Consider the following 13,369-nt stretch of genomic DNA (forward strand, 5'->3'; position numbering starts at 1 on the left):
CTGAGGGAATACCAATCCATGCCTTGTGTTTTATTTTGGTCCCTTGCTCGCCTTGCACAGTGAGGTCTGCCTCTTCTCTGGCCCTTCGCTGCAGCTTTCAGCCAGGTTCCACCAGCAAAACAGCCCCAGCCCTGTAGCCACCAAACCCACACTCCTCCCAGCTTGAGCAGCTCCTTTAAACACCAATAAATTCACCGTGCTCCAAGCGAAAAGCAGCTTGGCTTTTTTAAATTTTAGCCTGCCTTGTTCCTGTTAGCAGCACTTGAACCTCACAGCTCAGCTCCTCCTGGCTTCCCAGCCTAGCCTCCTGCCCTGTAGCTAGTCAGTACAATTACACTGAAGATCCACAACTCTTGTAGACATCCTTTCATCTTACACCTCCTTTCAAACTATTAGAGCATGAGTCACTGCCCGACAAAGTGCCAATTAACTTGTTGCCGTTACCCATTGACGTTCTGGGCTGCCCCGGGCTGCCCGGCTTGGGGCAGCACCATCTCCTCCCCGAGGTCACGATGCCTGAAGGGATGAGCACGGAGCATGCGTGAGTGCTCCCAGAGCCGGGACAGAGCAGCATCCGCACCCTCACAAACCCCATCTGTTAATATATGGGACATCTGCTGCTGCTGGCCAAGGCCACGCAACGCCACGAGCTTGGCTGTCCCCTGGGCAAAGGGGGGAAAGGACATCCCTGTGGCAGCAGCTCATGGCACCTGTGCCGAGGCTTTGCCAGCGCCTGGTCGGGGTGCCAGGCAGGGCAGAGGGGGTTGCCCCAGGAGCCGGGCTCGGGGAGAGGCGGCTGCACCTCGGAGCTGCACGGCCACGCTCCACAAGCACCGCGCTCACGTCTGTAGTGGGCAAACATACAGAATCATGACCTTCAATTTAAGGAAACACTTTAAAGCCCGCCTGCGGCACCGCTGCCCTACCACGCATGCGGAACTCCAAAATCATGATTTCGCAGACCCTGCTGATAACCATGGGCGGGTCTTCCACCAGCGCGGCAAGATGATGGCTCCAGCTTTGCTCTGACTTAATGAACACAAACTGAAGGGGCTGGTGGCTTGAATAAGCACACCAGGCTGTGAGCTGGGGGCACGGCCACCTTGCATCCCCCCGAGGGTCCCAAGCCCTGGACCAGCTGCCTGGAGGAGTTACAGAGCCATCCCAGCAGCGTGGCCACCTCTGTGTTGGAACCAGGAGCTGCTGACAGCTCACAGCTCCGTTTCGTGCACATCTACAGTGCAAGGGATGAAAGCAAACTCCGGATTTTTGTTTGCTGGATGGATACAAGGGTACTCAAGTCTGAGAGCCAAAACTGAAAATGCACCGTTACATGGTGCCATAAGGCAGGCATGTACCTACAGCAGTATGTAAAAGGGAGGGGGGACATCTGGGGGTTTTACCTCTGATTCCTTCCCAGGACTCTGAAGGTCGCTGTGAGATGAAGACGTGGATCCTCCATTCAGCTAGTGGAAGTGAACATGTTAGTTCCATTTGCACAAAGACAGAATTAGAAAAAAAATAAAAAGCTAAGCAGAAAAATGCTCAGTCCTGGTGGGGATGGACATCCCAGCTGCCCTGCCAGGCAGAGAGCAATGCCTGGCTTGTCCTGGGACAGGAACAGAGCCTGGAGAGGGGGGTCCTGCTGAAGGGACCCTGCACACACATGTGCCCACGCACATGCATGCACACATGGGAGCTCCCTGGGATTTGCTGGCAGAGCCACTCTCTCCCACCAGGCAGAGCGCAGTCCCTGTCCTGCCAGCGCCTCCCCACTCCATCACAGGGGACAGTGATGATTAAATGGGGCTGAAACCAGCCTTGTTCAACCCCTACATTAAATCTGCAGCAGGAAGCAACTGAAATCAGCCAGCAGCAGTTAAGCTGAGATAAAGGAGCCTTGGGGACATCAGGAGCATCCCTCTGCTCTGCAGGCTGGCAAGTCATTCTGACAGGCTCGTGTGTCACTGGAAGGAGCCAGGGAAAGCTGGCACGCCAGGAGCCTGGCCTCTCACCCCTGATCCCTCTTGCTCACTCCAAAACCCAGCTGCCCCAGTATGCTGCCCAGCCACCCCTGGAGCAGGCAAGTACTCACCTGAGTCTGTGCGGATCCGTTTGTCATGGGCTGAGGCACCACACCTATGGACCACACAGGGAAAACACGTGGTAAACACACTCAGCTGGGATTGCTGCCCTTGGGTCCCAGGCAAGGCATCCCTCAGCATCGCCCACCCGGCCGTGCCGAGCCTGCCTTCTCCCCTGCCCGCCCCACCAGCTCAGTGTGTCCTGTCTCTTGCCTTTGCCCTGTGCTGCTTCCCAGCCCAGGCAGAAGCCTGCCCGTCCCCCTTCCTCCCCCTTCCAGAACCAAATTCTTCCCAATATCCCTGATTTCACCCTGTTTTCATCAGAAGAAAACACTTCCAGGAAGAGAGCCAAGTCACCTTTTTCTATAAGCACTAACTTCAGCGCACTCCCATTTGTTTTGACTGTTTAGTGATTTTTCTTCAGAAGCTGTTTAATCAGAAATCTTAAATAACAACCCAATGTTTTTCACAGAAAGCAGCATCTTGTTGGTGTCACAACTGTGTGGCAACCTCCTCGCTCCCCAGGTACGCTCGCATCTTTTTTGCTCACTTTTGACGATTTGTACTACTAATATTCCACACGATGGCAAATTCTACGCAGATAAGCTACCAGTCACCACGATCAAGCCATTGCTAATGGCATTACCACATCTCACCCGTCCCAGGCTAACAGATGTGTTAACTGTGACAGGATTAATAACTGAATTATGTCGAGCACGAATGCTTCTCAGGGCAAAGCCCTCGCTCTGTGCATCTCTCCGGCAGAAGACAATGATGTGGATGCACGTTGCTGCGTAACCCGAAATCCAGCAAAGCAGGCACGGCGCAGGGTGCCAAGCACAGCCTGCACCCACACGAACGCCGGGCGGCTCACGGAGCCACCAGCCTGCCCGCACAACCTACAGACCCTGCTGGGCTTTCCAAAGGACCCACGTGGGGGCTGCACCAGTGCGAGCTGCAGGGATTCCTTGTGCCAATCACGGCACCTTTGTGTTTAAGAAAAATAAAGCCAAATCATAATTTTGAGAGTGTGCTGGTGCAAAAGCCTCAGTTAGGGTGTCGGGATCCTGGAGTGTTTTACCATACCGCATGTCAGACTTGTGTTTACAGGACGACAGGCTCTGAGCAACAGTCATCAGAAGGAAGTCAGCTCGCAGCAGAAATGATACTAAAGCTTCTGGCATCATAAGAAGCTAAAAGATAATGTTATTAAAACGAGAAGCAAGCTTCAAGTCACAAGCAATATTAAAATGGACCTGGACTTTAAAAAAAAAAGTGATTTCAAAATTTGGCATGTCTGGAAATACTTTCATATTTCCTTAATTCTGAGAAGCACCCAGCTCTTAAAATACACTCATTGGCTAAAACACTGGGGTGCTTAGGATCAGCTGTAAGACTTCGAACATGTCAGCTTGAGGTCAAAGCAGTTTGATTAAAGAGTGCAATTATTATTTCCTCTTATCCTGCCAACAAGAGAATTCACCAGAGCACCGTGTCACCAACACACGTACTGTCACCAGCCAGGCAGTCCCAGTCCCTGATCTCTGACAAATGCGTCAAGGTGGCAGCGAGAGCCGCAGGGCCAAGGCGGGGGCTCGAGCACCCCCCGCACCCCCCGCAGTGGCCCTAGCTGCGTCCCCACCCCAGGGAACAAGGGCTCCTTTATGGCTCCTGCCAGCAGACAGCTCTCGCCCCAGCTCCTCCTCGAACCCATGCAGAGCATCTGACACCGCTTTCGCCCCGTGCGCTCCGGCATTGTCTGACCCATTTCTTTGGATAAATCTCCCCATTGAGCATCCGAGGGAGCGGGAGCGCGGATCAGATAAGGAACAGCTGTATTGGGAAACAGAGCTCCCCATTCAGCCGGGGCAGGACAGGCTGGGAGCGCCCCGCTCCCTCCCCACCCGGGAGCTGCAGCACAACAGGTTGGGGAGCGGACGGGCAGCTTTCTCTGCCAGGTTTCAGCAGCGAGGGAAGTATTTCCCACAACAGCCACCCTTCTGATCGCTGTGGCGTAAAACCCTTCCCCTTGCATGCACACAGTGTTTGCTCTGGTATGTCTCGATGCACCCTCAGGCTCCTTCACCCCCAGGCTCCTTCGCCAGAGCAAACAGCAATGGGGGATTTATGGCACTCTCCCTCCCCAGATCCCAGCTCAGCCCCCTGGGCAGACCGCTCTGCTCACCTGGACCCTGGGGGTCCCTGGGCTCTGACACCAGGCACCCCCTCTCCCAGGGGGCGGGTGGCCACCGAGGGGCTGGCAGCATTGCCAGAGAGGCTTCCCAGCCCCAGCCAGATGGGCCGGTCCCATCTGAGCATCCCTCACGGAGCACGCAGCTCCCCCCAAATCCCACCACCCTCTACCTTGGCAGCAAGTTCCTAAGTTAATTATTCACCGTGTAAAAATAACAAATTGGGTTTTGGCTAGCTTAGGAAGTATTCTCACTATTTATAAATAGCTGGGTGGTGCTCAGGAAACTACCAAGGGATGAGACAGAAGGGAAACATGACTCCCTCGCTTCTGAAATCCCACCCATGCCACGGTGAGTCATGGGAATAGCATAGGGTCACCCAGGGAAAGCAAGGTCTCACCTTTGGTGTGCTCCTCTGTGGGGGTCACCCCCAGCTTCTTAAAGTAATCATCCGTTTCGGGGTCCACCACCAGCAGCCTGGCTTCGTTCTCCCTGGACTTAATGTGGGACACCACCTCCGAGTGCCGCAAGCCTTCCACATTTATGCCATTCACCTGCAAAGCAACAGCATCAGAGCCCAAGTCTGTGGCCCCTGCTGCAGAGATGCTAGTCCCAGCCCACAGACTCCCAAGCAGCCTGCTCATCCCCTAATGCAGGGGTCCTCAAACTACGGCCCACGGGCTGGATACGGCCCCCCAGGGTCCTCAATCCAGCCCCCAGTATTTACAGAACCCCGCCGCCAGGGGTTGGGGGGGGAAACCAAGCAGCCGCAGATGACCTCCTGCCCCTTCGTCCGCGCGCCGGCCCCCCGGTTAAAAAGTTTGAGCACCCCTGCCCTAAGGGATGGGATTTTCCATTTTTTAATCTCCATTGAGACGACAGGAAGGCTACAGGTTTTTTCCTTCCCCCTCTCAAGCCAGCCATGGCCTCCTACTGCCCCCCCCAGCCTACTCGGTGCCTTTTTGCCCAAGCATCCTCCGTGTTACTGCACACCTCTGCCCGAGCATCCTCCGTGTTACTGCACACCTCTGCCCGAGCATCCCACACATGTCCATTGGGGATCAAAGACCCCAGGCTCTGCCACCACCTGAACCACCCAGGTCCTGCCAGAACACTCCCGCTCCGGCTGCCCTCTGCAGCCATTCCGGCCTTCACCTTGGATGTGCCCCAGGTATCTCAGGATGCTGCAACCATGCACACAGGCAGCGGCCTGGGTGCCACCAGTGCATCCTGCTCCCCGTCCCCGCCCAGGCGACTGCGGCATCACCACACCATCGTTCATCCCTCCGTGATGGAAAGCTGTGGATTTCCCATGCCCCCAGTGCATGAATCCCCACACCTGCCACATGGATTCATTTCTCCCTTCCCTGCATGCGAGCCAGGACCTACCCAAGGAACGTGATCTCACGCTGCCAATCGCTCCCTGCAGCGAGGGGACAATCGTGATTTCAAGGCATTATTCACAGCGGGGAACAACTCGTCCTTTGTCCCACAGGGGAAGGTCTCTGCACCGCCCAGACCCTCAATGCTGGACCCGCTTTTGTGTGACAAACTCTTTTCAGTGCTCCAGCCCATCTCTGGCAAAACTCAACCCACGCTCCGCTGCCCGCCCTGCCTTCGGCATCTGAAGGTGCCTGCCCGCAGCACAGTGCGGCAATGTGCTAATTCAGCCTGGACTGGGAAGGGCAGAGGGTGCTGGTGATGCAGAGACCACCGGGAGCGGCACAGCCTCCTCCTCTTAAAAACAGCTATTCCATTCCTACAGCCTTCTGAAACAAATCAAAGACTTGAGAAATCCGCCTAGCACAGAAATGCCTTCGTTAGGAGAAGCGGACAGCACATTTTGTTTATTTTCCTAAGCCACACAGAACGCTGTAACTGCATGTTACACGCCTGCTCTCCTGCAGGGCCATGGCTGTCCAGGTTCACCAGCATCAACACATTTTTATTCCTCCTCCGCCTGCAGACAGACAGCTGCCTTCTCCCGTGCCAGACCCTGAAGCGAAGAGCACACCGATGCCAGAGCTGGAGACTGAGCCCGGGAGTGGGGTGACCCCAGCCCAGCCCCTTCCCTGGGCGCTGAGCTACACCAGGGTGGCACTGCCCCAGCAGCACCCAGCACGCTGCCACCAGTCCCAGCAAAGTGGGACAACGAACGAGGCTGGTCCTGGCCCAGCCCGGACCCTCTCACGGCAAAGTCACAGCTGCTTCGAGGCACGGATGAGCAGCACAGCTCCTCTGGGTCGTGCCGAGGCTGTCGGGGGGGCTGAAGACTAGCAGGAGGGTCTCCAGCCCTGTGAGAGCCTCGGCACGACCCAGGGGAACTGGCTGCTCATCCTCATCTCAACAGGACAAGGCAGGTGAACGCTGCAGAGCCTGAGCTGGGCCAGCTCCAAACTTCGGGCTCCCCATTGCATTTGGAACGCCTAAACAGAAATGTGGGGCAGAAGCAGGTCCTGAGGGCCAGGACACAGCTGCAAGGGTTGGGATGGAAAGGGAACCCCCTTCCCCAGGCTTTGCATCTCCCTCTGGCTGCCAGCAACCTCAGCTACTGGCTGGTAACCCTGCTCCATCCTCCTGCCACTCCCGATCACCCTGGTCCATGCCCAGTGCTCACCCCGGTTGAGCTCGGCCAGGCAGCACAGGGCTGCTCTCCCACCACCCCGGCACAGGGCTGGGGGGCATCAAATATTTATCAAAGCCCCAAAGAGCCGGTACGGAGGGGATTGGGTTTCCAAGCTCACCAGCTCACCCCTCGCCGCTTTGTGTGTGCCAGGCACTCTGCCAAGCACCAATAAATAAATAACACAACCCTCGCCGCGACACCGCGCTGCCAGGAGCCGCCGCCACCGGCACCCCGCTCCCAGCGCCATGCTGCTCCCACCATTAAACTTTCAGGTGCTGGGAAGAGGCAGCAGCTCCCACCGGCTGCAGAACAGTTATTCACAGGGCTAGAAAGCAGGCGAGTGCTTTGGTCTTAGTACTTCCCCAACTTGCCCAGGACACCAGTGCTTTCTGCCAGGAGCACGAGCCCCGTTCCCCCTCTGTGCCAGCAGCGAGGGCCACGGCTGGGTCCCCGCGGGAGGGTCTTGGGGTTCACCCTCCCAGGGAAGGGCCACGCATCACCCCAAGCAGGGGACATCCACTGCTCCTGCAGTGAAAGGGGTGATGGTGGCCATGCCTGAGGCACCGGCCGCTGGATCAGCCCCTGCCTGTCCCTCTGCCCCAGGCATGGGCAGCTCTGGACCGGGGAGCCTCGTTCTTCAGGAAAAACATGACACAAACAAGCCAAGGGAGGGTGATTTCCAGCCCCACCAAAACTTGTGTTGTCCAGCACTCGGCAACCAGGAAGATACTTCCAAGAGCAATTTCCCCCTCGCTATCTTCCGCAGTTTTGTGTCATAAAACCTCTGCAAAGCCTTTTCCAGCCGCCTGCCCGAGTGCATCAGCTCAGCCAGGCAGCACCGCTCTGCCCGTGGCAGGACGCAGACCGGAGGGTGGCTGGGCAGGGGGCCACCCCCTCCCGAGCACCGGCGGTGGGATGGGTCCCACATGTCCCCATGACCCCTTCACTGCAGTGGGCAGATCCAGCTCCAGCACCAAGTGCCATCAGGCTATGCCACCGACTGCGGGGCTCACTGTGCTGCAGCAGGGACATGGGCACCCACCAAGCACCCAACCTGTCCCTGGAATCCTGCTGCCACCCCTGAGCCATCCAGACGGGTGCAGGGGCAGCAGCTCGCCTGCTCTGACCCTCCTCTGTGCCCGCAGCATCCAGATTTCAGTGCTGGCAAGTGCCTGCGCTGAACGAGCTGCGGAAGGGCCACAAAGCCCCTGCTTAAGCACCCGCACGGGTCTTACAGATTACAGAGGAATCCAGAGGGGGGATCTGATGGAAAAAGTCATGGGACAGGGCGCTGTTTTGGCTTCAGGCTTCCCAAGGGTCCCATCCCTTCTGCCACCCCTCTTCCCACCTGCCAGAGGGGAACAGGACCCAGCTGGGCAGGATTGAACACCCCTGCACGGCACACACCGAGGGAAGCCCGAGGGCAGGGAGGTGCTGAGCCCCCGGAGGTGCTGAGCCCTCGTGCCGTTACCTCCACCAGCCGGTCCTGGGGCCGCAGCCCCGACCTGGAGGCCGGCGAGTCAGGGTCGACCGAGCGGATGAACTGCCCTGGCCGGGACTTCTCACTGTGCAGGTTGAAGCCGTAGCCATTGGGGCCTTTCTTCAGGTGGCAGAGACGTGGGCACAGCTCCTTCTGTCCGTTTAAATCCTGAAGAACAGAGGAGGGGTTGGGGGGAGAGAAAACACAGTCGTTAATTTATAGGTTTGGGTTTGCTCTGAAGCAGATGCAATCGTAAATAAAGCTACCAAGGAAGCACCGTATCTGCGCCCTGTCCTCCCAGTCCCCTGAACGGGGACAGGTTAACAAATGGATTTCCTCTCATTGAGTCTATTTTAGAAAATCAATTGTCCAAAACCATTCCAGAAAAATTAAAACAAAACAAAAAGTGCATTTCCTTCGCCAGAAGCAGCCCAGACAAAGTCCACCCAGACGCCCAGAGCCCCCTGGCAGCAGCCAAGCCCCGCAGCCCCCAGCAGAGGAACGCAACCTGGGGGCCCAGGCACAGCACACCAGTTCACCCAGGCACTGGATTAACCTTAGCTATTTATTTAAGGCAGCGCCGTGCCCTCGGTCCTGGTGACATCAGCATCACCCGCAGCTACAATCACCTCCCAGCAGAGAGGCTCTGGGGACCAGGGCGACGGACCCCACTGCTGCCAGCTCCCTGCAGCACGGGAAGGCTGAGCTTGGCATAGGACAAATGGTTCAGGAGCACGTAAGGAGTTTAGTGCTTTCCCCCCACAGCCCTTGGCAGATGCTTTACGGCTCCTCAGGAGCAACAAACACCAGTTTTTCTCTGGGTCTGCGCGAGCCATTACGCTCCCTTGGATGCTGCTCTCCCCACCAGCCCACGGACCGAGCAGCACCAGCTCACAGCACAGCACCACGTCCCCGGTGAAAGCCACCTCAGAGATAGTTTTCATTTTCATCTGTGGTTTAAGGAGAGCCATCCCCTGTGGCTGAGTTTTAATCTTTCATTAAAAGAAATGCTGCACCGCTCCCCTCCTGCTAACAGACCGTATTTTTTTCAGATCACATTTACAGTGAAATCTCTTACAGCCTTTCATTTCAAATTAAAAACCCAGGCAGCAATTTCCTCCACGTTCCTCTCTCAGCCAAAAGGCACTGCGGAACACCAAACCTGCACCCCCACCTCCTGCCACGTGCCCAGAGATGTCCTCCCTCCTCCCGCAGCTCCGGGCTCCTACACGCCATGCTGGCACTACCCGTGCCAACAGCTCCTTGCACTGGCAGCACCTTGGGCTTCTTTCTGCAAAATACCTTCAATAATGCTTAATTTATTTTTTTTTTGCTTTAATTGCTTAAAATGTTGCTCCCTCTCCAGGAAGGGTGGCAGGAGCTGAGGGCACCCGTGCCCGATGCCCAGGAGATGATGCCTGGCCACCACCAACATGAGGGACCCCACGGGTGGTGATGCCAAGTGGCTCCAGCTGCACATGGACCCTGCATGGCAAGAGCCAAACCAGCCAAAGGACGTTTCCCACTGCCACCGTGGAGCCGGACTACCCGCAGGTCCCTGCGTGCCCCGGTGACACAGGGAATAACTGTTTGCAATGACACGAGGCGATTTTTGGCCACTGAGAGTCACAGGGGGGGGAAATATGGAGGGCAGCCAAGAGCTGAATGGATTCGCCAGCACTCGCTGATGCCCCAGCTGCCTCGGGGACAGCGGTGACCCACAGCTGGGGTCGGTGCCTAATGCCCAGCACAGGCACAAGCTGATTACCGGGCAGCCGGGCACTGCTGGCGAGCTGCCGGCTCCTGCTGCTGGGACCGCCACGGCTAAGTCACTTCGGGGGCTGATCCCATCTCCTTCATCCTCTCGAAGAAGGGATTTTCTGGAGGAGCACCAGGTGGGGACACACAGAGCGGTCACCCCCCATGCTGAGGAACAACTCTGCCACATTGCCCCTTCGGCACAGCCACGGAGCCAGTGGCTGCCAACGGGGATGGAGGGAGCAGCCCTGCAGGCCCCTTCCCTGCCGGGGGCACCGCATTAATGCAAATGGCAAAACACGACTGATGTTGCTCAGCACGTGTCCCTGTCCCCAGCTGGGTCCCCCACTTTGCAGAACTCAGGGCCAGAACATCGCCCCTCAACCTGCGCTGAGCACGGGCACCTTTGGCCACGCAGATGTCCCCAAGCCCAGGTGATGCTGCTGGCAGGGGACAGGGGCCACAGGGCAGCCGCAGGGAGCAGATGACCAGAGATAAACCCAAATAATCCCAGCAGGAAACACCCGCTTCGTGCTGCAGGGAGCACGTGTCCCCGTGCCGCAATCTGTGACCGCCCGGCAAGCGGGGGATCCGGACCCCTGCCCTCTCCCCCAGCACCAACTGCCTCTTGCAGGTTTTAATGCAACAGGGAGAGACCTGGGGTGGGGGTGAGACCCGGGGACAGGGTGAGGGGAGGCAGAAACCCACCACGACTGCTTCACTGCGGGGACAAACTCCCCCTCACCCCATCCCGCACTCGCTCCAGCTCGGTGGGATGCAAATAGATCTCCCAGCATTGCTCTTAGGGAATACCCGGGATGGTGGGTTCCCAGTGGGCTGGAGGAGGTCAGGGGATGACCCTGGCGTGACTGCAGCCCCCACCCCCTGTGGCCCTTCGTTGGGAACACAAATGCAAAAAAAAAAAAAAACACCTTTCTGCCCCATCACTTGAGGCTGTATTTTTGCAAACCGCCTCCTCCTGTTCTCTGCAACCTGCTTCCCCACACAGAGCTCATCCGAATGCAGCCCCTGCAGGGCCAGCCTGACCCCCCCGCGGGCCCCCAGCCCCACCGAGCCCCATAGCAGGGAGGTGAGAGCAAAGCCCCCCCCAGGGCCAAGCAGCAGCAGCACTTGGCAAGCCCTGGCCAAAGCAAGAGCTGGAGCTGCACTCACCTGCACCCGCCGCTCCCCCTGCGCCCGCTGCTCCTGACTGTGCCCACTGCACCCACCGCGCCCACCGCTGCCGCCTGCACAGGCGCACACTGCCTGCGCTCTCCCACACCGAGCAATGACATCGGTCCCAGACCCTGGAGGCAAAAAGCAGGGGGAGTTTTGTAGCTGCCATGCCCAGAGGGAACGGAGGTGGATGGGGACTACAGGACCGGCTTGATCAGTTCAATCCTAGCATCTGGGAAGAAACAGAGATGTGAGGTGACCAGTGCTTGCTGGACGCCAGGTCAGAGCTGCCTGCAATGGCTGCTCTAGCCCAGGAGAGACACCCCGGGCACCCCGACTCCTCGGAGCCACAGCACCAACATCCTCAAAAAGTGCCTGCAAACAAGGGCCATCAGCAGATATCGGGGTGTGCCTGGGTCAGCTGCAAACCGCACCTGAACCCTTACAGAGATTAACTCGGCCATGCAGGTGTGTTTATAAAAAAAAAAAAAGCACAGAGGGAGCGGCAGGAAAACCCTTACCAACTGCTCAGGCTGCAGCTGAGCCTGCAGGGTGCACAGATGCTACCCGGGCAAGTTGTAGGGGGAAAGAGACCCCCAGGCACCTGTCTGGGGAGATGCTCTTGGCATCGACACCTCAACGCACAGATCAGTTCTTCGAAGGGGGAAAAAAAAAAAAATAAAAATCATCCGTGCAAAATCCACTGATCAACAAAACCCAGCTCCTGCCAGAACGGGCCAAGGCTCCCAAAGTGCCTCTGGTACCTGCCCAGCCGCAGCCAGGACCAGCCCCGCGCCCGTGCCCCCTCCCTCCCCAGACTCAGCACGCCTGTGGTTTTCCCATGGCCCCGGCGCAGCCGGTTCACCCTATCTGCAAACATTTCCAGCTTGCCTCCGAGCTCTCCAAAAACCGAAGAAAACAGGAAATGATTCAACTGGCCGAAGAGGGTCGGATCTGCGCGACCTTAAAGGATGCCGGGGGCTCTGCGCAGCCAGGGAAAGGGGGCACGTCTCGCAAGCAGAGGGGAACATGTCTGGAATCACCTATTCGGGCTTAAAAAGGACCTTTTGAAACCATTTTCCTCTTGCTCCATTTTTACAGGGTCAGAGTGCCAGCAGCCGTGTGGAAGCACTGAGGAAACGCTGCGCTGCAGCTGCCGTCCCAGCACGGGGATCCCGGGGCTCAGCACTTCAGGGGATCCCTCGGGATCACCATGAAATCAAATTACTCAGTAAATAAACTACACAGGGGGAAGCTTCATCTGCAGGATCTCTGTGGCTGCGAGGGCAGTAATCGGTGCCGCGTCCTATGCAGGCTTCCTCTGCTTTCACCACAAAATCCTGAATTCGAGGTTCTTAACTGAAATGAATTCAAGATCTTAGTTTAAAAAAAAAAAAAAATTATGAAAAAAAAAAGCCAATTCAGCATCTGTTCTGAGCAGAAATCCTTGGGCAAAACTGCTTATCCTCCCGCAGAGATGATCCGGGGGTTTTGCTGGGCTCTTAAACCTCCCGACTAACGCAATCCTTGGCCACTAGGAAAAAAGAGTTCTTAGACCACAACTCTGCAAAGCCCCTTTCTGGGATTAAGCAAACACAGGCGCTCCCCTCACCTCACCCAGAGCCGAGCACATGCTCAAACACTTTGCACTTATGTGCGCTGTTGACACGGAGCTGCTGCCTCTCTTGCCAGCTCTGCTATTTATTTTCTTTTCGACCGGTGCCAACGTTTCCCTGGTTGTGTTCTGGGAAGATATTTCCAAAGCTCCCGGGGGGATTGTGCCTTTGTGAAACCCAAGCGCTGTGACCAAGCGTTCCCTGTAAGAGTGGCACGTTATCTGGGCTCCCCAGAAACCCACCACTCGCCCCTGCAGAAACGCTTCGGCATTGCTCCGGAGGAGGCTTCGCCACCCTTGCACATACAAAGAACATAAAAGCTGATTTGGATAAGTCAGATTCGCACCTATACTAGAAAGCAACAAAAATCACCTGTATTTTTTGTCTGTTTGCATGCAAAAAAAATTGCAAAACTAAGCCGATTTTTTTTTCTAGGA

At 56.9% G+C, this 13,369-nt stretch overlaps 1 protein-coding gene across 1 annotated transcript in view; it reads right to left on the reverse strand.

Annotated features, from left to right (window-relative positions):
* The window catches only part of NHERF2 (NHERF family PDZ scaffold protein 2), a 40,457-nt gene that overhangs the window by 4,702 nt on the left and 22,386 nt on the right, over positions 1-13,369 (reverse strand). The window contains exons 3-6 of the mRNA XM_055709503.1: positions 8,374-8,550; positions 4,677-4,830; positions 2,096-2,139; positions 1,404-1,466 (exon numbers count right to left, since the gene is read on the reverse strand). Of these exons, the coding sequence (XP_055565478.1) occupies positions 1,404-1,466; positions 2,096-2,139; positions 4,677-4,830; positions 8,374-8,550 (438 nt within the window). The remainder of the gene's footprint in view (positions 1-1,403; positions 1,467-2,095; positions 2,140-4,676; positions 4,831-8,373; positions 8,551-13,369) is intronic.

Source organism: Falco cherrug, chromosome 4 (assembly GCF_023634085.1).
Source record: "Falco cherrug isolate bFalChe1 chromosome 4, bFalChe1.pri, whole genome shotgun sequence".
Taxonomy (NCBI): Eukaryota; Metazoa; Chordata; class Aves; order Falconiformes; family Falconidae; genus Falco; species Falco cherrug.